This window comes from Camelus dromedarius, chromosome 8 (assembly GCF_036321535.1).
Source record: "Camelus dromedarius isolate mCamDro1 chromosome 8, mCamDro1.pat, whole genome shotgun sequence".
In the NCBI taxonomy this organism is placed as follows: domain Eukaryota; kingdom Metazoa; phylum Chordata; class Mammalia; order Artiodactyla; family Camelidae; genus Camelus; species Camelus dromedarius.
The window spans coordinates 8,623,508-8,649,023 of record NC_087443.1 but is presented as its reverse complement, the minus strand read 5'-3'; the positions used below and the strand labels follow the sequence as shown (position 1 = coordinate 8,649,023).

At 49.1% G+C, this 25,516-nt stretch overlaps 1 protein-coding gene across 1 annotated transcript in view; it reads right to left on the bottom strand.

The window, feature by feature from the left end:
* Nucleotides 1–1,731: 1,731 nt before the first annotated feature.
* LOC105090747 (solute carrier family 35 member F3) overlaps nt 1,732–25,516 on the bottom strand; it is an 81,013-nt gene continuing 57,228 nt past the window's right edge. Inside the window, exons 3-7 of the mRNA XM_031460881.2 lie at nt 14,346–14,565; nt 8,000–8,125; nt 5,799–5,991; nt 4,888–4,977; nt 1,732–1,980 (exon numbers count right to left, since the gene is read on the bottom strand). Coding sequence (XP_031316741.2) covers nt 1,745–1,980; nt 4,888–4,977; nt 5,799–5,991; nt 8,000–8,125; nt 14,346–14,565 — 865 coding nt within the window. The 3' untranslated portion in view covers nt 1,732–1,744. The remainder of the gene's footprint in view (nt 1,981–4,887; nt 4,978–5,798; nt 5,992–7,999; nt 8,126–14,345; nt 14,566–25,516) is intronic.

The window sequence follows — 25,516 nt, the reverse complement described above, 5'->3', positions numbered from 1 at the left end:
ACATGTTCAATCAAATTCTCTCTAGAGCCAAGACAAGTTAGGGCACCCAAAGCAGAAGTCAGGGGTGGGAGCTGAGCTGGGAGACGTCACTTTAGGGACTGAGGCTGCCACTTTGAGGCACCAGCATAAGGGATCTGAGGAGCCAGTCTGCACCGGAAAGGGAGCCAGAAGCATCACCAGAGCTGCACTGAGGGCAGGCACTGGGGAGATGGGGAGGTAGAGAATGGGGAGACGACCGGGAGAGGAGGGAGGGAGGGAAACGCTGCCTCAACATGTCTTTCCTTTGAGGCCGGCTCTGTCCTGCCTTTGGCTTTTGTGAAAGTCAACTCTGCCTGCAATGAGAATTTTCTTCCCTTGAGGTAGTTGGGTGGCTCTGTGAGCCCTGAAGGAGCAGGAGGGTGGGGCTTGCTGGGCGAGCCTGTAAGGTGAGGAAGCCAGAGTCTGGACCAACACAGCAGGAAAGTAACAAAGTCGCCACCAAGACAGCACTAAATGCTTCTTTTTTAAATAGTTTATTAATCTGTTTGGCCAAACAGGTAATGGAAACTGAGAATAATAATTTGCTAAAAAGTTCAGGTCGTGAATGCCCCTTTCCCCTATGAAACTGAAAGATTCCATGGGTACAGAGTGCACCATTGGGTTATGACAACATTTCAGAATAAGGTTTCCGTTTCGTATGTAACAATGTAAACTTCAAAAATAGTAAACTCTACCCCCTTGTCCCTCCTTACAGATCTATCACAGATAGAATTTTCTGGCCGACCTAAATTATGGAAGTAAACAGCCTGGTGCTTAAAAGTTTCATAAAAAGATTTGCAGATTTGGTAAATAATTTTTCGGTCTTAGTCAGGAAGTAAAAGCAACCAGCAATTCATCTTCTGCAGAGTCTACCTCAGATGCACACCATGCCCCGTGCTCCACTACACGAGGCATCAGCTTTGCCATTTTTGTACACACACGCACACATATATAGTGTTTTATTTGTTTCTAAAGATTTATACATCTAAATGATAAGACGGCGCCAGTGACTTATAATGTCACCTTGCTTCACATAGTTAAAGACGGAAATTCTGTAGAAGGCACTGTAATTTCTCCTCCATGATTTTACATAGACACGTGAGGGCAAGCCAGGTGGGGCTTGGACTTCACTTTCCCTTTCTGCTCCCTGGCTCCTCCTCCAATTGCCAGCCCCAGAAATCAGCCAGAGCTGATGGTTTTCGATGTCCAATATCCTTTTCTGCTCCACCTCTTCACAGCCCATCTACCCATCCATCCAGCTATCCATTTATCCAAAGTTAGAATTATCTTTTGGTTCATTGAAATCCCTTAAAATTAAGAGGACAGCTCTGGTATAAAAGAAAATACGACCTACCATAGCTGAAAAATAATCACAGTGTGCAATGTAATTTTCAGTTGCTAAGATTCAAAACACTTGCCCTGCCTTGTCAGGAACACCTGCCATTCAGAACAGCCTAGGCAAGGATAGTCTGAACCTGCTTTACATTCACTTAAGAAGAGCGGAGAGGTTCTTCTTTTCTCTTTCACACTGAATCGGTACCCTTAAGTGAGAGGTCTGATGTGAAAAAAGTGCAAGCAAGTCGGACATGCCAATAAATACCGTATAATTTACCGCAGATTACCAAGACTGTACAGGTATGTACACCTGACCAACCCGAGGTCCCCCGTCAGGAGCAGACGTCCGAGTCGGCAGCCTGAGGGTCCCCGCGGAGTTCGGAGCGGGCCGTCAGCGGGCGAAGGAGGGGCGGGCTCGTCTGCTCTTGCTCTGCGGTCCCAAGCCCAGGTCTGCGCCGCCCTCCGCCGCCTCCTCCTTCTTCCTCACTTTGAGGCGAGTGAGCAGCTTGATCAACCAGACGTCCCACTCCTCGGGCAGGAGCAGGAGCAGGAAGCCCAGGCCGATGATGATGATGGCGATGACCCGGACCTCGTTGAAGACGATCTTACTGGTGTAGTGATCGACCACTGCAGGGGACGAGAGGAGAACTGGGTCACTGGGGGAGGCAGGCCGGCAGGCACGGGCAGAGATGGGGCCCCAGTGGGGCGGGATCCTGGGCGCCCCTTCCTTGGGGCAGCTGTCCTCTCTTGACCAGGCCGGCAGGGGCTGCCTACAGTAAATCTCCCTTAACGTTATAGCTCTCGTCTGGTGTGAGGCTTTGCTGTACTTCACTTTCCCCAACTGACCTGGCACCTTAGTTTCCAGGTAGATTTGGGTGAGAGACAAAATGAGACATGAGGGACGGCTGGAGATGTGTGTGTACGTATCAGAGTTCGCTGTGGCCCCCTCTGGAGTGGCAAAATCCATCATGGAGACAGTAAAGAACAACAACAACAACAACAAAAAAGGTGGCAAATTAAAAAGCAAGAGCAAAGGCAATTTTTCCATGATTAAAAAATATGCTATTGCTTTCTCTATATTCTTGGTACTGTTCATGTTTTATACAGTGACATGTTTTATTTTTATAATTTAAAAGCATCATTTTATTTGTATATAAACATATAAATAAATACACACACATATATATATATTGGAGTCTTTTTAAAAATTGAAATATAGTTGATTTACAGAGTTGTGTTAGTTTCAGGTGTACAGCAGAGTGATTCAGTTACACACACACACACGTAAAACCTATAATGGAAAAGAATCTGAAAACGAATGGAGATATATATATGTTTTGAAAGTCAAACCTGACCTGGTTCTTTGAAGATGATAAATACAAATTTTTGTTCCATCCCAGGGTATTAGTGTGAGGCTCTGAAGCCATCCACGTCATCACTGACTGGTAAAGTTTATTAAAGGCCCAAGGGCTCATCCCTGACTCCCATAAGGTGAGGGAACAGAATGAGAACAGGATTCGTGTCAGTTAGTAAAAATCCAGATCATCATTCTTTTCACAGCTAAAGATCAAAAGCATTTCAAATGTTGGTTTTCTTTTCTTTTCTTTTTCGCTGTCTTTCTTTCTTTTCTTAACTAGACTAGACAAAGCAAATTTGGAGCCTGCTTCCCCGCAAGAGAGAACCAGATTGCTTTTGTTTTATGTCATTTTGTGAAAGAGGGTCTTCTGACTCGAGTGTGCAGCTTTTGAAAGCTGACTTGCTGGACAGCTCCCCCAGCTCCCCGAGTTGGGGAGGGGGCTGCTCCTCCCTCCAGTCTGTAGCTTGGCCCTGTCACCCCGCCTCCTGTTCCTCCACTTCCTCCTGCCCCTCTTCTTCCCTCCCAGCCTGCCTCTCACCTTGGTCTTCAGGGTGGCCAGAGAGGGACAAATTACACCTGAAATAAAAGCACTTTGTTTTGGTAGCCTTTTTGTGGAATTAAAGTGCCTCTTTTATCTCATCGTAATTCAGAAATACTTTAATTTTTAATATTGGCAGAACAGTCTGTTAATTCACAGATGGGACAGTCAATTAGCAAATCACGTGAACTGCACTAGAGACGGGCGTCAGGGAAAGTCAGAGAGCGGAACAACGGCTCTGTTCTGACAGGTCCGGTCATAGCCGACCCCTCAGCTTCTCTCCTGTGCAGAACTGAACACAATTCCTTCCTTTGCTGCATTAGTGAATCTCTTACATGGCAGAGAAGTAGGAAGAAGGGACTCTGAGTAATCTCTCACACCCTATCACACCATAGGGTCAGAGTGGCTTCTGCACAGGGGCCCCTGGAGTAGGCCTCCTTGAAGTAAGAACCCTGTGCGGCCGTAAAGACGCACTGAGATGTCGTTGGGGCAAGTGGGTGAGTTATTTTCAGAAGCGGGTGGTGTGTGGACCACTTTTTACAAGCTCTCCTGGAGCGAGGGGCTCTCTGTGTTTTGAAGTGCTGCCTCAGATCATTTCACATGTTCTCACATCAACCAAGGTGATGACATACGGATGCTCTCACTTCTGGGGGACAGGGAAGGCCCAGAGAGGCACTGAGTGGGGACCGCCGTCCTCCAGCGGGCAGAGGTGGTGCTGGACCCCAAGTATCTGGGCCAAGGTGAGGCATATATACAGAACGTGTGGGATGAAACAGAGAAGCCAAATCCCAGGAAGAGGTTTAGGAAGTTGAGAGCTGCTTAGCCAGTGCTTCCGGGCATATTAACAGCAGACTGAACGGGATGAGGGTCTGCCGTTCCCTGGGGTGAGCTAAGCCTCTGATGGCCCGGAGGTGCGTGGGTCGGGAGGTGGCTTTGGAGGAAGCTGTGCCAGGGCCAAGGAGAGGCGTGTTCTGGGGAGAAGTGATTTACACACAGATTCCACAGGGAGGTCAGGGGTGGGGTGGGGGGCGATTCTGGGAAGAAAATCCAAAATTCATATCCGAGTGAGCCAGGAAAGGGAAGGAGGTAAGGGGTAGGTGAGAGAAGGAGGTGACGACCAGCTTTGGAAGAGCTGCCCACCGCATGTGTTGGAGAGTCGCCAGGGAAAAACAAAGCACAGCCTCGCGCAGCTGAGAAAGGGCTCTCTTCTGGGAGGCGGGGGACACGCCTGCGCTTCTGCAGCTTGTGGACATGCCTCTGTGTCACGTCCACTGCACTTGCTCATCTGGAAAGTCACTCACAAAAAATGCAGTTTTTACTCTGCTACATATTTGTCCATACTTATCAATAATATGAATGACTCTTATCTCTGACCCTCACACCAGATCGGATCGAGATGGCTTTAGATTTTCTGTATCTTGGTGTGGGAAGTGAAAACCAGTCCACTCTGGAGAAAACACTGCAGGTGTAACAGACATCAGTATTTTGCCTAAGCGCTTTCTTTCTATACAGAAGGTTAGACATGCACAGCGAGAATACAGGCATGTGTACACATGTGCGTGTCTGTGAGTGTGTGTGTGTATGTGTGCCTGTTTGTGTGTGTGTTTACAAGCAGATACAGAAAGCCACGTAGGTTTACCTGCATTCACAGGTACACTGAGGACGATTCCAAGAGACATCAGAGTGGGATATGTAACAGCAATTCCAAAATTTAATACAATATTGAATGCTGAAATAAAAAATAAAGAAGTAGGTGTTACTCACGACTGGCCCCAGACTTCCCATCCTACCTGGTCTGTCTGACCCCAGCTTCCCTGACAAGGCTGGAGTCATAAGCATCTTGCCCTTTGCTCTGAATCAGTGAACTTGGGGTTCCTGGAAGGGCTCTGGGACTGGGGGATTAGGGACAAACGTCCTGACTACCCAGATCTCCTCTCTTCCCTGAGCTTGAAGAAGGGAAGAGAAATCTGACAAAGGTAGCCAGTGAGAAGGCACCAGGAAAGAGGACTGGGGCGTCCTACTAACTGTGCCCTTCCCTGTTGCTGGCAGCGATTCTGGGATGACTACGAACAGGAGCTTTGGGATATGCATTTTTAAACGGAAATGGGGTGAGGCACTTCCTTGGTTGCTCTTCTGGTGATGATGATGACAATGACCAAGTAATGATGATAATAGTGACAATTGATAATATTTGCTGAACATCGACATTTATCAGGCAATGTTCTAAGAGCGCTGCCTATATTAGTTCGCCAGCTTCTTACCAGTCCTATAAGGAATGTACTATTGTCAGCAAAAAACACACAGCTCACTGGGCTACAGGGCAGCAATGACCACGGCTCCTGCTGCAGTGACCGTGGTCCTGGAATTAAACCCAATGTCGTCATCACCAAGGCTTGCCTTTGCAGGACCAATGACCTTGAAAACCACCAGGAACCGAAGGATAACGATGGACTGTTTTTCCTCCTTCAGGGCACGGGTTCCCAAAGACTTCTCCTGAGCTGCACAGGATCATCGCTTTCTGGGAATCCCAACAGGGTGCTCACCACTTACTCAATAAGAGGACTGAAAATCCACAAAGGTTCCCCCATGGAATGGCGTCGAAAGAGCTCCAGTATTCCACTTTGGTAAAGTAGAGGATGACAGGAATACAGGTGATGAAGAGGACGTTAAATACCCCCAGCACAGACAGAAATAAGGCGGCTTCTCCAAACTTGGCACTGCCCAGGAGGAGCTTGAACAGGACCTGCGGAGGAGAGCAGAGGACAAGGGGTCACGCCTCCAGCTTGCCGCCTGGAGCGAGTGCCCTGAAGGCTGCAGCTGGACCACAGGACCGACAACCACGTGACAGGTAAACTCTACTTTGCGTGGCTTTCCGTGAAGGGCGGTGGGATTTAACCTGATCTCAGTAACATCATGCTGGAGGGTCACTCTGAGTACAGAGAGCATCTTCAGGAATTCTGGGTTTTCACACTAGACCTGATTCTCTGTGCTGTATTCATGACACTGTATCCCAGCTTCAGAGCACCGAAGATGAGGAAGCCACGTAAATTAGAAGTAACTGCCATGATCACACACTCCTCTCAGAGACCCCTACAAGTGACCTCTGACCTTGAACAACACAGTTTGAAAACCAATGCCCCCAAGAGAAAGGGCTTTGGCTGCAAAGACATTGCCTCAAAGGAGGCAGGATTATAGCACTCAGCTCATCCCCGCTCCATCCCCCCACCCCCATTCCAGAAGGGACACGGGTTTGGAGGGGACACACCCAACTTCGATTTCTCGCCCCTGTTCTTGTTTATACATATTTCAGATGCATGAGTAGTGGGAGAGGGACATGTGTGCCTGGAGTGGCCGGGGAGCTGACCTCGCAGAGGCAGAGGCCCCAGCCCAGCCCACGTGTTTACTGAACTGGTCACGGTTAGGGAACTGAGGGTCCAACCTGCGTCTCTGCAATGTGGTCCCTCCTACTCTCCTCCTTCTTCCTTTTCCAGCCTCTCACATCTCTCTCGGGTATTTCCGGGCATATGTGCAGGAAGCATGGGAAGGGAAATATGGTAAATTGCTTTCAGTCTTCCGGCCTCTCTGGATAAAGGTCAGGCAGGGGAGGAGATAGAAATGGGGGTCTAAGTCGGATATTTGTGTTCATCAGGACTGCGTTTCTATGCTCTCCGCTTCCTGTGAGCACGCAGTTAACCGAGGACAGCAGAGTGTGGCTTTTTAATATTCTCTGCATTTGGACAGTGGCTTTGAAGTCCCAGAATGGTGCTAGACTCTCACATCCTCCGGGAGATGTGTTCCAGAGAAGGAAGATGATCTATGTGTCTTGGTAGGGGGTGGTCAGTGAGGGCCAGGAGCTGACACAGGGGAAGAAAGCACAGACATGTCACTTTCCAGAAGCATCCAGTGTGTCCTCACAGTGCTGGAAAAAATTCCTTTTCTTAGAACTTCCTACAGTCTTTGATTTTCTCTGTCCTACTGTTTGGATCCACAAAGAGCCAATATGTCTCAAAGCTAAAATCTCATTTCTCATTGAATCCTTCAGCTCAGTTTCCCAACCTGGAGACCAGAAAATATTTTCATTCTTTACTATGGACCCAACGAGGTGGGGAATGAGGGGAGAGGGGCCAGGAGGCAGGATGGGACTGGGGAGACAGTGAGGGATGGGGGCCAGATAAACATGGTTTCATCTAGACCTACCATTGGCACATGCCTTCCAACGGTCCCCAACATTTTGTCAAAAATATTTTATAATTTCCACATTATAACAGTTGTGCTTTTATTTATCCAGCCTATGGGCAAGGCGTGAAATGCATATAGATTCATGCTGGGTCCTGGTGGCTGCAAATACCATGTGATAAAAGATTTCAGTGACAGAGCTGTAGCAGATTTTCAAATTTTCATGTCCAATCTGGTGGGAAATTATCTGACCAGACACTGAGCCTGCCCCTGCCAGTTAGGGCCCCTGATCCTTCTCCAGTCTTTGCTGAACCACGGAGTCGCCAATCCGACTCGGCCGATCAATTGTTCACCTGTTTTATCTCAAATGCCGCAAATGTGCGGCCACCAATGGAAAGATCCAGAGGGCGAGAGCCCAGAGCTGCTGCGTGTCTCAGCACCGCGGCTCGGTGTGCCCAGCACACCTTGAAAACGACTGCTTGTCTTAACGCACAGGCACCATCAGAGACCCCTGGGGCAACGGGCTGGCCGTGCCGAGGCCTGCAGCCGCCCCCCCGGAGGGCCCGGGGGCCTACCTTGTACAGGGCAGACATGGATGCGGAGCCCACCACCAGGGCTATGCCGATGACGGAGTGGCTGCGGAAGCCGTCCGCATAGGTCATCATCACGATGCCAGCGATGGCAAGGATGGCGGCCACGATCTGGAAGAAGGAAGACATGGTGGTCAGGGCAGCGGCGGGAATCGGAGGGACCCCGAGGGCAGAGGAGAGGGCCCTAACGGGAACGGGCGGAGGTGCCCCTTTTCAGCCCTTCTTTGGAGACCAAGCAAAGGCTGCTCTCCTGCCTAACATCTGCTTGAAGGGGGCCCTCAGCACAGCCCGGCATGACCAAAGACCCTGAAACGGCTGGCAGCAAGGGTGTGCCCAGCCAGCCACCGTGAGTCCTGGGAGCTTGAGAGGCGATGCTCAGAATCCCAGCGACAGGCGATTTGGTCGTGACAGGGCCTCGTCGTCAATACCTGGAAACCACCTCTTAGTTCCTTCCCAGCCTTCCGAACGCTCACGTGGTCTCCTATGTACTTCACATCTCAACAGAGAGGGCGCGGTGTCGACCACCGATCTTGGCCTCCATTTTACAGTAGAAGATGCAGCAGGAGCATCTTCTGGGAGAGCGTGTGTCACCCCAGTCGGGGCTCCAGTATCCCAACCCTGGATGGAGGGGCAGTTCCTTTTCTTGGCCGCTGCCAGGCCCAACCTCCACGGCCCCCCTTAATCCTGTTCCCGTCCAGATGCAGACTTCTCAGGCGGCACGGACACTCCGGAGAGATGTACACCTTCCCCTGCACAAAGTCAACTGTCGGAGTGCACGAGGGATAAACTAACTTCGGATAACATTTCCCAAAGGAGAAATGCGTCAGCGGCAAGAATAAGCCCCAGTTCTAACCTGAGCTGGTCGTGGAGCTACGTGAACGTCGCTGGGTGGGAAAGAGCAGAGGCTGCCGCAGCCAGAACACGGGGAGGAAGGGACAAACGTGTGCGACACAAGTTTCGGCCACTGGATTTACTGGGAGTTTAAGTCCTCTCAGTGGATTATTCAGAATTGACCTCCACCGTATCTAACAATATCAAGTAGCTAGCGTTTACTGAGCGGTCATGGGATAAGGGTTTGCTGTGTAATTTCTCATTTAATCATCGAAACAGGTAGATAGATAGCATCATTCATTTCATTTTATAGACATGATAACAGGGTCAGAGAGGCCCAAACACACAAGGCCGGTGTGTGGCAGAGTAGGGACACACATTTCAGGTCTGTCCATGTTCATATATACAAACAGGAGAGTACGATTCACACAGTAAGCCACTGGCAACCCTACTCTGAGATCTGAGTTCCCTGCCCAGTCAAGACACACCATGTTTAGGTTAGTGAAGGTGATTCGGTTGCATCTTGGCAGTTTGTCTGAGTTGCGGTGTCCGCATATAATGACCTGTCTCCCTACCCCAGAGGCCCTGAGAGAGCAGGTGATCACCACTCCCCAGAGAAGCGCCAGGCCCTACTCTGTCCAGCTGCCTCATTCTGCATCACACAAGGCACATACTTCATATCCACAGCTACATACACTGCGTACTACTCATTAAGAGAAAGAAACGGAGGTAGCAAGGCAAGAAGCAACTTTCCCCTCCAGGAGAGCAAAAGGCAGGTGAAAAGGCAGACAGGGAAAGGGGTGTGGTTTCTGCTCCAGAGGACACACACCATGCAAAGATGCCGCGTGGAACAGTTCTGCCCGGCTTGGCAGCCCGGTAAAGAGAACTGATGAGAAAAAGAAGGGAGGGGAGGGGGAGGGGAAGAAACAGCTACGAATCGGACGATGTGTCGCATCTCCAAAGATACGTGAGTCTTTCCAACCTGGAAGATGATGCTTGGGGAAGTGAAGGAGAACAGGGTGGTTATTTTTTCCTGAAGGTTTTATAAGGCAGATTTCTGACCTCTTCTCCTCTCTTCTCTATTGATTAAATAATAAAACAGCTAAAAGCTTCCGCCTGAGCGGTGCTGTGCAGGAGAGCTGAGGGAAAGGGCGAGAAACAGAGCGTGTGGGTGGTCGCTGGCCTTCCGGCCAACATTTGAGAAGCCCAGGCAAGTGGGTTCATTCTGACAGGTGGCACTGGGGGGACAGTGACACCCACCCCCGTTCATGCGTCCAGGTCTTGTCCTCTTGGGGGTCCCAGCCACAGGTCACAGGATTGAGCGCCCGGGCTATGGGGCACACTCTCTGGGCATCAGTGGCCCAGCTGGGACCCCCCAGCCCTGAGCTTGGGGCCTGACCAGCGTGCTGGAGGGGAAGCTGGTGGCTCACCCCATTTCTGATACCCCTACCAGCAAAGCAGGGTGGAAACATTCCCTACAGGTCTAGGGGGCAGAGCTCAGAGCCCTTCCCTGAGCCTGAAATGCCTTTGAAGATGCCAGTCCTCTCTTTAAAAAGCAGGTGTGCATTTACATTTTACAGCATGCCGTGTCTGGCTTTCTTGGTTTACATTTGGAAATGTCTCCCTGCCTATTTCCTGCACTAAGATGAACTGTCCAAGAAGACAGACTGGAGCTGCGGCCTCCCGTGGCCCTCATCTCCATCTGGGCATCCCCGGGAAGAACGCTGCATCCCAGATGGAATCAGGACAAGTGACTGTCTCTACCTCCCCGCGGCCCTCCCTCCTTTCTCACACGTTCCTGTCTATGCACCACCCCCCACGCTTATCCCACTGAACAAGGACTTGAGCACCCAGTCACAGGGGCCTGAGACCAAGAGGGATGAGAGCCGCCTCTCTACTCTGGCTGGGGAAAAATCAGCTGAAGAAGAGAGAGGAACAAGAGCATGGGGGCTGGGGCACCAAGGCACACTGCTCCCATCAGATGTCAGGCCGGGAGGGAAGGCGCACCAGGGAAGGAGGCAGGCGGATGCAGCCCTCAGTGACGTCTGACCAGCACCGCTCCTGCTCCTGCTCCAGTGTGTGACGGCTGCCCGTCCTCTGCTCAGCAGAGCCCCACTTGTGAGGCATTTGAGATTTGTGCAATTTGGGGCAGTTTAAGAAAGGGAAAGGACAGACTAACTTTTTGACATCCTTCTCCCAACACTTCCCCTCTTGACTCCTGGACGGCTCGCTCTCTTCAACACTAAGAGTCTGGAGGTACTTTGAGATCTTCTTGTTCATCCCTCTTATTTCCGAGGCTGGAAAGGGGGCTGGGCTGTGAGCGCCCTTGCCCTCCTGCACCCCACCCCATGCTCTGTGTGCTCTGTGCCCGCCCCAGGGGCAAGGGGACAGCCTCCGGAACAGAAGTTGGAGTCACGGTTCAATGGTCAGGTGACCACCGCTCCCTAGAGAAGCGCCAGGCCCTGCTCGGGCCTGGTCAGGGATGGCCCCCTGTGAAAGGCTGCGAGCGTGCAGTGACTGAAAACGCCAGCTGGAATCCAGCTGAGGTGGGCACTGCTCTCAGAAAAAGTTCGGGCTCCCCAGGCACATGCTGCTGGGGTTTGAGGACAACTAGGATGCTCTCCCAGCTCTGCCTTCTCGCTCCCTCGCCCGTCCCTCCAGGTTGGAGCGTCCTAGCTGTAGCGGGTGGTTCTGACCAGCTGAGAAGCCCGTCTTCCGTCTCGTCTCCTCTGGGACGTGGGCTGGGGGTGGCGTGGCCAGCCAGTCCTTTCTTTACCCACTGCTGACCCCAGCTGGGCGGGTTTTGGCTTAGGAGGGGCCATCCCCCCCCCCCAAATTCGGCTCGCTCTCAGTCTACTGCTGCTTCTGCTGCACGGAACGGCCTCCCTAAATGTCTGTCAGCTGCTGACACTGTCAACAGATTTGGGCTGATCCTCCAAACCCCTCGAATTGAGAAAGAATATGAAATTAATGACACCAAAAAAAAGAGAACATTTATGGGGTTTTATGTGTCAGGCAGGCATCACCTTATTTTATTCTCACAACTGTTCACTAAGATGAATACCAACATTCTGTTTTAAAATGAGATAATTAAGGCTCAGAGATGTTAAGGAACTTGCTCAAGGGCCAACAGCTTATGAGAGTGGATCCAAATCTTTGCCACTTGACTCTAGGCTAGAGCACCTCCCTGTTGCTTTATAATCCCTGAGCCCGGAGATCCAGGAAACATATAAAGCACATCTAAGCTTGGAGTCAAAGGGTGACACGAGGGCCAGCCTGAGCGCCTCTCAAACAGTTGCCTCTGATGCCCTAAGTGGCCGTGATCTCCCTGGCATTCGAAGGTAAACATTTGCTTCTTTCTGGTCTGTCCACATGACGTGGACCCGTTGGTGTTTCCCAGGAACCATAGTCCTTGTGATTGGAGTCACTGCCTTAATGACACGGGGCCTCAGCGTCATCTGTTTCACAAACGTGGTGCTGAGCCTCCGTCACGTTCTCTGTGTCTGTGTGACTCTCAGGCTGGTCTGCTCAGCCCTCCGGGATGCACAACAGTTGTCAAGCCCTTTCAGTTTCTGGAAACTACCCTGTGGAAGGTGCTCGCTAACCCAGGAGTCTGAGAGATGCCTGAGAGAACCCGTGTGCTAGTTAGATCTTATCTTGGGCTCAAATCTCCATCTGTTTACCAAGGGGGACCTTTCAGTCACTCTGGCCAGATGCTGGCATCTTACAGGTGTTGCTAGCTCTCTGAACTCTTGCAGATGAGAAGCAGGTGCTCCTCCTTGACTCAAAGTGGGACTGTCTTAGATAACAGGTCACTTATTTCTAAGAGAAGCGATGATTATCAGAAGGACCCACAGCTGTGCGAGGCTTACACGTTATGAAATTCCACCACCAGCACCGGCTCCTTGGACCTTCGTTTCTGTGCTGGTCTAGCACCGAAGGCTTCAACAAGACACTCGGTTCAGTCTAGAATGGTTAGCGCAAACCACGCTGGTCAGGTGGCCAGGATGGCTAGACTGAATCACGGCTCAGGGATGTTAGGAGGAGACCCTCTTACCCACGAATAGCGACAAGGAAAAGCTCTGGGAGCGCTGCACTGTTCTCTGTGAGTCCGAGAGGGCCTCAGTATTGTCATACCTTTTCTTATTCTCAACAACTTCATTTGCTTCTGCTTAGATGCAGAATTAACCTCGAAGCATCTCTTCCCATTTGGAAGACAGGGCGTGATCAGGAATTTGCTTTGGACATCAGAATCATGCCCCCAAAGCACCATGAATTCTCCTGGGTCTCTGCATCAAAATGAAGCCACCAGGGGCCCTGGGACATCCAAGTCTTCAGCATCCAGGCAGGCAGGCTGCTGGGCAGATTGCTGCTGGACGCATCTCATTTCTTGCGGGGATATATTAGATGGTTTATTTGCTCTAAGCTTTTCTGGGTGGTAGGACAGTGAGCTGAGATCTTATTCTAAAATTAACACTAAGCTTCAAAACAAATTTTCCCCCTACTGCAAGCTAAAAATACGCCTCGGCGGTTGACTCATGTCCTCACTGCTGTTTGAGTAACCAGGTGGGTGCGAAGCCACCATTAAGGGGATGGCATTGTTCCCAGGCCAGTGAGCAAAGGACACAGTAGAGGGCCTGGAGTCTGCACCTTGCTGGGTGCCAGCACGGTTCCCTCTAATGAGGCTGCCCATCAGAGGGACTCTCAGCTTCACGGCCGGCCTCCGTGGTCTGAGGGTGCAGCGATGGGGCAGTAGCAGCTCCTGGCCACCAGAGGGCGACAAGCGGGAGCCGCCAGGACCCTCAAGGCTGAACGGCACCTGTTCCTTCCTTCTATCCAGGGTGAAATCTGATAGTGCATTTATCGTGTTTCATACAACTGTTATGAAACTTGACTAGCTAAACTTGACTTGGTTTTCATGGAACTGACTCAGACTCCGATGGAATAACCAGAGGGATTTCAAGGGATATCATTTCATTGTCCCTTCGTCTGGGGTGTGAAGGGAGTGAGACGGTCCCTCCAGTTTGAACTCAGCCCGAGTGGGTCTGGCCCGCCTTGGCATTGTACACACGGTCCAGACAAAGGTCCCCCAGGGCTGCACGTTCGTGTGGATGCGGAACGACCTTTGGCTTTCGGATACAGCCTACGCGGAGAGCTCAGGCGGCAGGGCTCCGCTCGCTGCCTGGGAGAGACGGGGTGAGCCCGTCACTCCAGTCACATGGGTCCCCGACCGGCACACGCTTTAGAGAATGCTTGCTGAAAATGCTTGAAATGAAAGGCGCTTTAATGAAGGCTTGTCTAGGATGGTTTGCAAGCAAGAAGGTTTGCAAGGCACACGGAGCACCCGGCCCTCCAGCTGGCTTCTTTCCTGCTGCGAATCGGAAGGAAAGTGGCCAGCAGCTTAGGCTTACAGTCCAGCACATGGAGCTAAGCAAGCCGATGGGCAGGTTTTGGGTGGCATGACCGAGTGAGGGAGGAAGACAGAGAACAAGGAACTTACCCTCACGCCCATGAACCTGTCCCTGAGAACAATCCATGAGAGCAAGAACACAAAAGCTTTGTTGCAGCAGAACAACACGGAGGCATCCGTGGTGTTTATTGTCTTTATTGCATGTAAGTACAGGTAGTTTGTGAGTGTCCAAAGAACACCAAAGGGTGCTGCCTTGGTAACAAACACCTTCAAAGTCAAGCCATTGTCTCCAAAAAATCGACAGCATTCCCTAAAACAAGGAAAGAGAGGCAGTGTTATTATATTCTCGGGCTGAGACAGACCATTTATATTTTTTCCCCTATACCCAGTTTATTTATTTACTTTTTAGCAGATAGAGGGAGGGGTGGAGAGCCTTTTTATTTCTTCTTATTTTTAATAAACATCTTTCTATTCAAGCTTCTCAATCGACTGCTTTAGTCCATTGAACAAAGGGTTGCCCAAGGATCTGCTGCCATGGGTTCTTCCTTCTGTTCTGTTGGGGCTGGAACTGATGGTTCTAGTGGGACTGTCTGACGGAAGGAGGCCCAGTCCCATGACTAAGGGCTAGAAAGAGAAGGGACTCATCAGACCTTTTCTTCTCAGGAGAGTGGATACTTGAAGAGGAATCACTGAAATATATTTTTAAAAAATTGGCCCCCAAGTGGAATTGTCTGTGTGGTCAGACAGCGCCAGTCATTTCCTGGCTACACAGAACGCATTTGGGCTGTGGTGTACGTGGAGTTAGCGATCTACACATTTCCTCCAAGAGGCCACTTTAGAGTTGGCCATTTTACCATGTGGCAGGTCCTGCCTCCAGGCTGTCTGAGGCGCCAGCACAGGAGGAGTGAGCAGATCCAAGAGCTCAGCATCTTAAGAGAGAAGGAGATGAGGAGACACCTGCAGAAGAACGTTTCCCAACGCCTCCGTTCTAGATTCTAGGGGAAGGAGCATTGCTATTTGACAGACTACTTAAGAAAAATAAAGGCAGGTTTCCCCAGGCAGAAGAAGATGGGAGAGGAGACTGTGGGACAGAGAGGGCAGAGAGAGCACGGAGAGGGGTTGGCTCTACACACAGCTGCAGCGGCCCCGGGGAGCGGGGAGCAGAGAGCATCGTTCTGCTGGGCCCCAAGAGCCAGGCCAAGGAGCTGGACTGGTGAAGACACGATGCCCCCTCAGCCATCACCGTGCAGCCTCATGGCAGGGCCTGGTGTGGCCGATGTACCGGTGTGGCCGATGTACCAGCGTGCTAAGGACGGAGGCAGAGAGAAAAAAATGGAACTAGACTGAGCCAAACACACTAGGGTGGGGAGCAGCTGCAGCCTATGCCTCGTAGCATTAAAATGCAGCAGCAAAGGGGGAAAATGGAGAACAGGAGTCAAAGGGGATTTGACATGATTTGATTTTACTTTACTGGGGGTAATTAGGTTTATTTATGCATTTACTTTTGTATTTGTTTATTTATTCAATGGCGGTACTGGGGATTGAACCCAGGACCTCGTGCACACGCTCTACCACTAAGCTCTACCCTCTCCCCAACGATGTGATTTTAAATTTAATTTTGTTTGTTCTTTTCATCAATTTAAAATGAACTCTGCCTTTGTCCATTACCCAGCTGTGGGTTACCCATAGAAGAACACTCATCACCCTTCACTGAACTCAGTGTCTTAATGTTGCTTCTAAACTAGCAACAGGTGAAACGTTCAAATCACTAAATTTACCAGGAAACCAATTCAACTGGATTGATTCCATTCTGACTTTATATGCACGGAGCTTTCTTCTGACTGCAGGTTGATATTTGTTTGCAATGTAATTTTCACACAGTACTTTGGCTGCGTTTTCCATGGGGTTTTCTCAAGCCCCGATTCAGAGAACAGTCTTCTTTCCCTCGGGGACGGTGACCAGGGGCATCTTCACTCATGGCTGTGACTATGGTGGCTACAAAGTGATGCCGGTTGCCTGAGTACGATCAACAGGAAATACAAACATTCTTTCCTGTCGTTAATGTCAACCTATTTTAACTAAACTTAGAGGTTATCCTTTTTATGGAAACGTAACACAGGGAGGACTTCCAAGTTCCCCCTATTATAAAAAAATTGTTCATGTTGTGACAGGGGCCACACAAAGTCAGCTGGACCCCTCACTTCCTCTTTGAGAATCTATATTTGATTCATCCAAAGTGTGCTGGTTGTTGAAGTGGTGGGGAACAGGAAGCGTGCAGACGTGGCTGTGCGGTGACGGCCCAAGCTGCTGACTTAAGTGGGAGGTGAGTGGGGATCCATCTCTGGGATGCTTTGAGGACCCAGGGTCAGAGAATTACAGACCAGGTGGGAGGATTTTGGTTCTAATGAGACCAAGATGATTGCCCCAGTGCCAGTGAGCCTAGTGTGGTTTTAAGACCAAAGACTGTGCACTAATCCACATCAGCTGGCTTGGGTACCTGCCCCGCGCATGCCCTTGATGACAAGGGCGCGTGAGAGGCATGATGAGCACAAATCCATTTCTGCCAAAGACTTCTTCTCGGTACACCAGGAACAGAGCATGGTAGATATCTCTTGACTGAATTCCACTTGGCTGACTTGACAGTCCAGCGCCCTTCACTCCTGGCGGAGTAAAGGTCTGAGGCCAGCAGGTTGCTGTTCAACACGCCCCTGCCCTACTGACTGAATCACGTGTTGGCCAAGATTTCAATGTGTTTGCTTCCAATCCTGCATATGCCAATTGCTCTTGGTTGTTTTAAGAGTGTAATTCAATTAAATATTTCCTAAACCAATGAAATATAAGTGAGAAAAGAAAGTTGCGCTTTGCCTATGAAATCTAAGTTGAGAGTTTCAAGGAAGACTTAATGAAAGCAAGTCACTGAACTACTGCTGCTGAATTAGGTGTGAATGAAACACTGTGCAAGGGACGGAGAACTAGCAAACCTTCCAAGTTCTACACTCATATTATCTATCAAATACCTATGATTTTGATGCTTTTTAAATAACCTGACAGGGGTGAGCCCGGCTTGGTGGGATTAGGATGGCTTGTCATTTATTTAAAATCAACAAGAACCTACTTACCACTTGTTAAAGTCACAATTCTAGACAAGGCACTGGAGCAGATACAGATCAAGTAAACAGTCCCTCCTCTTGAAAAGATTACGGTACAGCTGGGGAGACAGGATGATTCCTCACTAGGAAGCAATGCAGGTTTCAATGAAGTTACCTATTAGATCTATAATAATGCTAGAGAATTCTAATCTAGTGGAGAGAGCTAGACCGATTGGAGAAGGTCTCATAATAGGATTTTGAGTTGGACCTTGAAGGCTAGGTAGGGTTTACCCAGTTGGGGTTGTGGGAGAGATAACAGCCTTAGAGAGAAAAGAGAAGAAATTGCATCCACGACACAAGGACGAATGGCTATAAAGATGGAAATAATCTTGCAAATTAAATAGAGAATAGCCAAATTAAAAGAATTAATAGAAGAATTAGAAGATAAAGTCAAGACAATCTCGAGGTGGAAAGAGTGAGAGCAAGAGAGAGAGAGAAGGAAAGAAAAGATAAAATGAGGTCAAGCCAGAAGGTCCAATTATATTTTTAATATAAAGAGAGAGTTCTTTATTTTTTCACTCTTTATTTTTATTGAAGAACATGTAAGGTCCAATATTAACCTAAAAGAAACAACAGAAAGAGAAAGCTGGGAAACATGAAGTGGAGTATATTCTAAAATAAATGATTCAAGAGAGTTTTTAGAATTATGGAATTTAGAATTATAGGATGAGTCTTCACAATGCAAGGGCCCATCAAGTACCAAGGAAAATGAAATAAAGAACCACGAGTAAAAGGATAAAGATAAGATTTACAGGCTCCAGAGAGAAACGAAACAAAATTGGTCAAAGGACAGGAAATCACAGTAGATCAGAGCTCTCAACAACAAAAATGGAAGCCAGACAATAATGGCTTCTATTAAAGTTTGCAAGGAAAAATTTTTTCAAGCCAGAATTCTAAAACCAGCCAACCATCAATGGGATATGAGGGCAAAATAAAGATACCCTCAGTCAGGCAGAACTGGAGACATTGTCTCCAAGCCCCTGGAGGATCGGTTGCACGGAAACCAGGGCGGAAACCGAGGAAGAGGAAACCACAACAGCAGGGCACAGGGCTCCCCCACAGGCAAGGATGCAGAGCATCCCGGGATGGGACAGTGACCAGGGAGCCACGGAGGGCTGGGGGAGGGGTCTCGTGACTGAGCGAGCACAGGGAAAGTGCTGACGGGTTTCTGAGACGGTGGAACATTTCAGGAAAAGCTGCAATCACAAACGGAAATCAAGGTAAATGAGACAAAAGAGGTGAATGCTGCTGGCAGGAGAAACACAGGCTGTCCTCAACAGGGGAGAGGAAGGAAGTGGTGACATCTGCATGCTTATAATAAACACGATCAACCAAAAGCAGGTGGCTTTAGGTTGGAGGGAACAGAGTCAAGCCAAGTGAGGATGGGGTGGAGCAGAAACCAATGTATGTTTACATTTACGAAACACGGTTAGGTAAAGGGGCAGAAACACCAAAGGAAATAAATAAACACAAGAACTGGGAGTGGCCGAGAGTGAGCAGGTGTGGAGCAGGAGTTACTGTTTTTTTAAATGCTACTTCTTTTACTACCATTTGGCTTTTCCAAGGTATGTACATGCATTAAATGGCGAAAATAAAAATTGTTTAAAAACACACGGGAGGTCGAGTTGCTGTGGTTGAAGCTGAAATGTGAGTGCGCTGAGACAGCTTTGAGGGGTGCAGTTTGAAAACCACAGACACAGAGAAACCCTACCACTTACAGGTAAGGATGCTGTAGCCCAGATTAGGCGGCGCACTCGAGTTCAAGTTCAACCAGACAGTGGTGGAGCCAGACCCGCAGCCTGTGCTCACTCCTCAGTGAACACTCCCAATGACCACCCCACCCCCTTCTTCTGGGTCCTTTCCATCACCATTTAAATACGTCTAAGCCTCCCCAACCTTAAAATACCTCCCAAAGCAAGAGCAAGCATGTCGGCAGCCCCTTTTCCTCTCTCTTTCAGAGCCAAGCTTTAGAACAGTCATCTGCATTCATGCCCCACCCCCATGATCACCTCTTTCTCTCTTCAGCTCACTCTAAGCCAACGTCTCCTCCCATTACTCACCCAAACCCCTAGATCAATTGCCCATGATCTTCCAGTTGCTGAATCTAATAGGCACTTGCTGGTCTTCATCTTACTCTTGGGAGCCTCTGACACGGTTGACTATTCCTCCTTGACACCCTTCTTGGCTTCCAACTCAGCACACTCCAGGTGGTTTCCTCCCATCTCTCCACACCCTTCCAAGGCTTCCTCCACCAGGCTTCACTGGCATTTTCCCAGAGATCTCTTCCAATGGCCCCTCTTTTCACCCTGCAAACAGTCACTGAGCAATCTCATCTACTGTTACGGTTTCAAAGCCCACCAGTGACTTTCTAGTCCAGACACATCTCCTACCTGGTACCATCTGCATCCTGGACGCCCCAGACACCACAAATTCAGCCTTCCCTAGTGCAGGCGACATCTCCCAGCTCAGTCCTCAGTCAGGACAGGTACCACTATGCACATTTCTACTGGCCAGGTCCTTGGGAATCATTCTTAGCATCTCCCTTTTCTTCTTCCCATCTGATTCATCACCAAGGTCTGTAGAGTATTTCTTCTAAATATCCTACTGCAGTGACCGCTACCTGCCCCCTGCCTCTGTCCCCTCCCACTTGGACCACAGACGGAGGAACCTGAACATCCCTCCACGGTCCTTTCCTCCAACTCAACCCGTCCCATGATGTGTGCTACAGTCAGAGAGGGCCTCCTCTTCCCTCACTTTCCCTTAGGAGGACGGCCAGGCTCCCCACAGGCTTACCAGGTCTCTCCTGACCTGGCCCTCGCCCGTCCAGTAGTTTCATCCATTGCCATTTCTCCACTCCGACTCTAAATTTACGCCACCTTGAACTCATTTCAGTCACTTGAATCCAGTGCTCTTTCCTGCTCTGCTCTGGGACTCAATGGATTCTCTATTCCCCAGAAACACTCTTCCTCCTTTAATTGGTTTCTTTCCATCCATTGAGTATCATTTCATAGACCTGCTTCAGTGAAGTGCCCTGGCATGTCCCCAAATGCCCTGTATGCCCTATGATATGTGTAGGACCCTTTATTGTAACTGAATAGTTTTTTTGATTGTAATATAGTCAGTTAACAACGTGTTAGTTTCTGGTGAACAGCACAATGTCCCAGTCATGCATATATATATATATTTGTTTTCATATGCTTTTTCATTAAAGGTTATTACAAGATATTGAATAAAGTTCCCTGTGCTATATAGAAGAAATCTGTTTTTTATCTATTTATATATATAGTGGTTAACCTTTGCAAATCTCAAACTCCCAAATTTATCCCTTCCCACCCCCTTTCCCTCAATGACCAGAAGATTGTTTACTATGTCTTGGAGTCTGTTTCTGTTTTGTAGATGAGTTCATTAGTGTCCTCTTTTTTCTTTTTCTTTTCTTTCTTTTTTTTAGATTCCACATATGAGTGATATCATATGGTATTTTCCCTTCTCTTTCTGGCTTCCTTCACTTAGAATGACGATCTCCAGGTGCATCCAGGAACTGCTTATTTAATCATCTGACCTCTTCACTAGAACATAAGCTCCCACATGGTCACTATATTTTTATTTTATCTTATATCCCCAGAACTTAGCCCATAATATGTGTTAATTAATTATTTTTTACAGAATGAATGTGCTTACTCCTTTATGAAGGACCACTGGCTTTTAAACAATGATGCATAGACCACCAGTCTTAGAAATTCCAGGGGGCTTTTAAAAATACGAATTGCTTGGATCCAACTCTAGACACAGCCAATCATACAGTCCTGTGAAGGGCCTAGGATTCTGTACAGAATGGTGCAGTTTATATGAGGGTCACATTTTTGGCAACATTCCATAATTCAAAATTTACAAATCTTGATTTGTTTTCCCACAGCAGCACTGTATTTCTGTCAGCTAATGTTAACACTGCCACCTGGCTTTATCGTTCCCTTGGCCTCCCAGAGTTGACACTGTGATTCTTGTTTAACTTTTAAAATCTCAAGGGAGTCACATTATTTGAAACTTTATGCATAAATGAAACATTAGTCATAATATTTTGTGACTACAAATTTGCATTAAAATGTGACTGTGCTGTAGTTAAATTTTTTTTCCAAATGATTCTCAGGTGCAACTAAGTTTGGATCCAAAAGTTCATGCTCTCTCTCCTCACTTTATTTTTTCTAAAGAAATTCTTAAAATGTGGCAAAATCCATACAACATGTCTCCATGATGTTAGTGGTGATGACCTTTTTGGAAAGAGGGCCGAGAGACATGAAGGCATCCACAGCTCACAAAGAATCTTGTTCCCTGAGACTCCCCCCCAGGAATGGTCAAGTCCTAACCACGTCTTGGTGAGGGACCACTTAAGAAGCACAGATTGCACACGTGTCCCACTAACTAGGAATTTCACAGCCTCCTCCAGAGGAACGTGGTCCTCGTTTGGGGCTCAGCTGGTTTTGCAGGCACAACCAAACAGCAAAAGTGTCTGCAAAAAGCAGCGGGAGTGCTTGCTCCCGGAGTGTCTTCTTGTCCACAGTGCTCCCGGCTAACCTGATGGTTACAGTCAACCAGTTCTGTGTTCCATCCAGTGGTAAAGACTGAAGCAGCAAAGACAGAAAGGACCAAGAGCTTCTATTACGTATGGAGACTAGAATGCCAGCTGAAGCAGTTTGGCCGCTTAGGAAAGAGGGGGCCCCAGAACCGCTGTGCAGTTCCTCCCAATCTGAAACAACCTCTTGATGTCAGAAACCACTCCGCTTGCACTAGGGAGTTCGTTCAAATATCTGCTGCACAGAATAAAGCTGCTCGGAGAATCGTTGCTTACAGTAATGCACTTAACCCAGTGAGACTGGACACAAAGGTTTCCGTAGCAGGAAGACACCACAGGACCATCTGTTGCGAGATGGGAGTCCTCTTCTGTGCAGGGAGGAGGCAGACAGGCTGAAGACGGGCTCTACTGAGAACCGTCCGTGCTGAGATGGGACCAGTGGTTCAGGAAGAGCCCACCTCCTGCTGCGATGAGGCACATCCCGCTGTGAAGCAGAGGGACACCGCACCCAGCACTCGGTCAACAGGTCCCAGAAAACAACAACGCTGGGCTTTTTCTATTTTGCCGCCTTTTTTGCTACTTCCACTTCAGTAAGGACTCATTCTGAGCTTCACTAAGCTGTCCAGAGTTGAACCAGGAATACATTTTTTTTTTAATGGAGGTACTGGGGATTGAACCCAGGGCCTTGTGCATGCTAAGGATGTGCTCTATCGCTGAGGTAGCTCCTCTGCCGACCAGGAATACATTTTTACAACACACGAGCCAACAGCATTTGCTTCACAGTAGAGAAGGCGTGGGTGACCTGGGGACCTTCTGAAAGAAGCTGAAGCTCAGACTCTGTAGGGATGGTGGGGTGATGTGGGACCCAGCGGTGCCCACCGGAGTCCCAGAACTGAGCCCCACAGCTGCGTGCACCTGCTGGCCGGACGCGCTTATTTCCCAGTGGGTGGTTATTTGCTTGGGGCTTTGGCGTGGGAGAAAGAGACACATTTAGCTCACATTGCCAGTAACTGTTCAACAAGAGAAGAGCCTTGTTCAACAGTTGAGCCCACTTTTGCTCTCCCATGCGGGAGAGACGACCGGCAGACATTCCAAAAATCTGACCGAATTTCCTGAAGACCTTGGGTGAGCAGCCCTCCTCTCTGTCCCGGCCCGTCTCCCAACTTTGCAATAGAAAGTCCAGGGCTCGAGACTGAGGCCTGGGACCGTGACCAGGGCGGTCCCTGCTTCTGTCACAGTGAAAGGCAGAGGCATTTGGTCACTGGGCAGAATGGCAATGTTCAAAGCCCAAGCTTTGAAGGGAGTAATGCAGTGTACAGTGAGCTGTTTCATACAGCGGCCTCACACATCCCTCCGCAGATACACAATGACAGTATATGGGATAGTTAAATTACACTATGGGGATTCCAAACGTCCTTTAGTCTGACTTTAGTCCCTTTGTCACTTATGTTAGATCTGCTGTCCGGGGCCTTTCTCAGAGGAGCGAGAGCAATAGTTTGTCCTGATGCTCTGTCTTCTAAAGTTGGCTGCAGGAATTCAGAGCTCCCGTCACGGGGTCCAGCTAGGACAGTGGAGCACAGAGGCGAGGTCCCGCCTCATTAGGGATCAAGGCATTTCTCTGCACTGGGCTGAACTTGGTTCTCCTGGGCTTCAGAAGTTCAGAGACACCCCTCCACTGCTGGCCCCTTCACAGGACCACCGGCATCTCCTCCTCCAGGGCTTCCCCTTCGACCTCCAGCTCTGCCCCGCATCCTGCAAACCTGCCCCCACAATGCTCTGTGTCCAGCTCCCTCACGTCTCCCCGGAGTTTCATAGCAGCCGTCTGCATCAGTGTCTCTTCCCGTTGATTGCTGGTCTCTTCCTGGAAGCAGCAGCCTGTGCCTCAGTCACATTTGTGCCCGCCAGGACCTAGGACAGCGCCTGAGTCCGAAGTTACTGGGGAATAGACGAGCACAACTCAGCTCCTGACATTCAGGCATATTTGGCAGCATCAGCACGTTTATACTGCTAGGAAGTTTAGCAGGTGGATATCGTAAAACCAGACTATCCACGCTGGCGGGGATGTTAGAGACCCTTGTTCAGACGTGGGGAAGCTCGAGCCCAGAGGTGACTGAGTTCTGCCCAGGGTTGTGGAGTGAGTTAGGAGCAGGACTGGGTCTAGAACTAGGTGCTCCCAATTCACTCCCCTACTCTCTGCACTTATGTTAGTGAAAGCTTCATGGTGGCTGATGTGCCAGGTAAAGTGGATTACCTTTACCACAGAGAGAGCAGGTGCTCACCCACGCGGCTGGCTGGACAGAGCGAGGAAACCAAGCGGACCCTGTTGCGATGGTTCCTTGGCCACTTCCTGCTCAGTGATTGTGGAAGGAGCCTGTGTAGGGTGCTGAGCATAAGGGACCTGTTTCCCTGGATTTTGCAGGACTGCGCATACGGATTTAGGGCATATTCCCTGCAACTAATTATGCAGAAGTGTGGGCAATGCTCTTTGCTGTATTCAGGAGCTGTGCCCGAACTATTTAAAACTACGGGCATAATTTGTCTTCAGAAAGAAAAATTCAGGGAAGTTATCCTAAAAGCTTTCCCTCTGGCTTTATCAATGGGTTTTTACTTTAAAAAAAAACAGCTTCCTTCAAACTGAAGAGATGTAAAGATTTGTGTAATTGAACGTCAGATGAACAGGCTACGTTCTCCTGATCTTGAACCTGGAGAAAAAGAAATGCCACAAACTCAGCAGGGGCTGAAAAATCAGGGTTTTACTAAGGAGAACAATTTTTCAAAAGTTGAAATGAAAGTTTGTTGTGTCTCAAGGACAGAAATGTTTCTGGATACGGTCAATTCCATAGTGCGCCGTTTCGGAAGGAACTGATTTATTTTAATGGTGAAGTTTTCCAAGGTTGGCATCAGGAGACTGGTGTGTGGATGTGTGTCTGCTGATTTTCGAAGGCGGTTTTCCTTTCTGTGTCTCTCTCTCTCCCTCACACAAACAGCCAGAACTGCCTCCATCCAAATGAACATCATCAAATTCTTCAGAGTTGGACGGATTTCCTTGGCATACACCAACAGCTCTTTGAAAGATAAATTAGACTGGCCCCTAGGAACAGTCTAGATACATACTGCTTGGCCCTGACTATTGACTGGAGACACACACTGGGTACCCTGGAAGAAGACTCTGGTGGTTCTCTGAGATTCAAGGGTGTTCCTAGCTTAGCAAAAACTGCAGGGGACACCTGAGTTTCTGCTCTCATTCCCTCCCATCCTAAACCCAGGCCTGCACCCCAGGAGCTGTGTTCTCAGGGGTCCTGTTTCCTCCAGGCACTTCCTGATGGGCCTTCCTGCTCTACCAAATTCCGGACTGTATTCAATCATCTCAATTTCCTTATGCTGCGAGTTTCACCATGCTCCTTGAGGTCTCAGGTGCGGTGCTCTACCCTCGAACATCTGGGTAACAAAAGACTTGCCCTACACCGACGTCAGCACGGAGGCAATTGTCTTTCAACAAAGTCAATGCAAAGGAAGGAACTGGAATTTAAGCTGGAAGTAAAAGT